Genomic DNA, 1,786 nt, shown 5'->3' on the forward strand with positions numbered 1-1,786 from the left:
TTTGTCTTTAATTATCTATAATATATGTACAATTTTCTTAAATGTTTCTTCTATGTACATTTTAAAAAACACAAAATATTTTCTAAAGTAATTTTCACATACAAGTAGCCTAAGGAAAAGTGAATTTATGAGGCAAGTCAGTTGCTTGGGCAGCACTAAAGAGCCTGGTTTCCAGAATGTTCCTTGTGCCATACTCTGTCTTCTCCTAACTCAGGGCTTCTCCTCTTCAGAGTTGTTACTCCTGTTAGCTGATTTGTCTTCATGTTTTTGCTTTAAGCTACTCTGGGAAGATGTTGGGTACAGCCTCCAGTCTTCCTGGGACTCCTTGGCCATGGAGTTGGGCGAGACCAAACTGGAAAAGATGGCCTTTCTTTGTGCCGGTAAGGCCGTGCTCTTTATTTTGTTCAGCTTTTCTCGGGCCAGTTGGCATTTTCGCAGGCAAGCTCCGCACATTTCCTTCTCCTCCACCAGATACAGGGTCTCCAGCCTCTTGATGGAATCTATGAACATGTCGGATTCCTCTGCCTTTGGAAAGGGGTTTCGCTTTATGTTGAGCTTCTTCAGCTTGGGGAGCTTGGAGATGCTCGTAGGGATGGAGTGCAGCAGGTTGTCATGGAGCCCCACCTCATGGAGCTCCTTCAGAGCGCCCAGCGTGGTGGGCACGCTGTCCAGGTGGTTCAAGCCTAGATTGATGGTGCGGATGTTCTTGAGCTGATTCAGCTCCACGGGCAGCCCGTTGGTGGTGAGCCTGTTGTTGCTAACGTTGAGGTAGAGCAGGGTGGTCATCTGGCCGATGGATTCGGGGAGCCTGTCGATGTAGTTGCTATGCAGATCCAGCCAGCGCAGGTTCTGGAATTTGGAAATAGATTCAGGGATCCTCTTGATGAGGTTCCTGCTGAGATCCAGCTCGTCCACCTCACTGAGTCGCAGAATACACTTGGGAAAGGTGGTGATGCCCATCTTGCTCAGGTCCAGGCGTTTCCTTCCATCAAAAGTCACTTTGAGGCAATTTTTGGCCACTTTGAGGGTGATTTTCTTGCCCTTGATGCCTTTCCCGCCTGTGGCCATGTTCTTTCTCTAAGAAAATGTGTTTGAAGAGCTTTTCTCGAAACTGGCTGGCGACCAGTTATGTAACATGGAAGCTATAAGACAGACTCCTACTGCAGAGCCAGCGGCCACAGGAAACCCGCCCGCGGGGACGGCGCTGGGCCGTTTCCCACACTGCTCGAGGCTCCGCGTTCCAGCCCGCGAGGACCCGCCTCGGCCACCGTACAGGGTCGAGCGCCCCTGCGCATGCCCGTGACGTCACTGCGCATGCCCTTGCGCCTTAGCCAGGCCCTCTCTGGATAGGTCCATGAAGGGGTTGGCTGAGGCAGGGTGGCCAGCGAGCAGGCTAGTGTTTTCCAGAGGAAGGAGCAGAGTGAGCTTTTGGAGCCCCTTGACACTACTTCTTCCTTCTTCAAGGTGGAAGCTGTGAGAGGCCATAAGTTGTTCTTTACTATAGAGGAAGTTGGCTCAGCACGTCCCTCTCTCTGCCGAAGGCTGAGCAACACCAGCTTTCCCACTCTCACCTCTCGGATAGTAAAGGTTACAATCCCAGGTCCCTGCTTTCCTGCCTGGGCGCCATCATTGCCTCAAACTCTGGACAACTCATGTTGGAATCTCAGACATGAGTGATGGCGGAGGTGGGTGGTGTGGAATGGGGTCCACTTGCTCGTGCAGCTCTCTCTTTGACCCTCTGCCGATTTTGTGCCTAGTCCTGGATTCTTGCTGAGCCCTCTTGACC

The 1,786-nt window shown here is 51.7% G+C and overlaps 1 protein-coding gene across 1 annotated transcript; it reads right to left on the minus strand.

Annotated features, from left to right (window-relative positions):
- Positions 1 to 210: 210 nt before the first annotated feature.
- LOC308265003 (leucine-rich repeat-containing protein 18) lies at positions 211 to 1,068 on the minus strand (the record flags this gene model as incomplete). The annotated part of the gene is made up of 1 exon (XM_080698634.1): positions 211 to 1,068. One exon carries the CDS (start codon positions 1,066 to 1,068, stop codon positions 211 to 213), a length of 858 nt encoding a protein of 285 aa, XP_080554760.1.
- Positions 1,069 to 1,786: the final 718 nt, after the last annotated feature.

This window comes from Muscardinus avellanarius (genome assembly GCF_963383645.1).
Source record: "Muscardinus avellanarius genome assembly, chromosome: 7".
In the NCBI taxonomy this organism is placed as follows: domain Eukaryota; kingdom Metazoa; phylum Chordata; class Mammalia; order Rodentia; family Gliridae; genus Muscardinus; species Muscardinus avellanarius.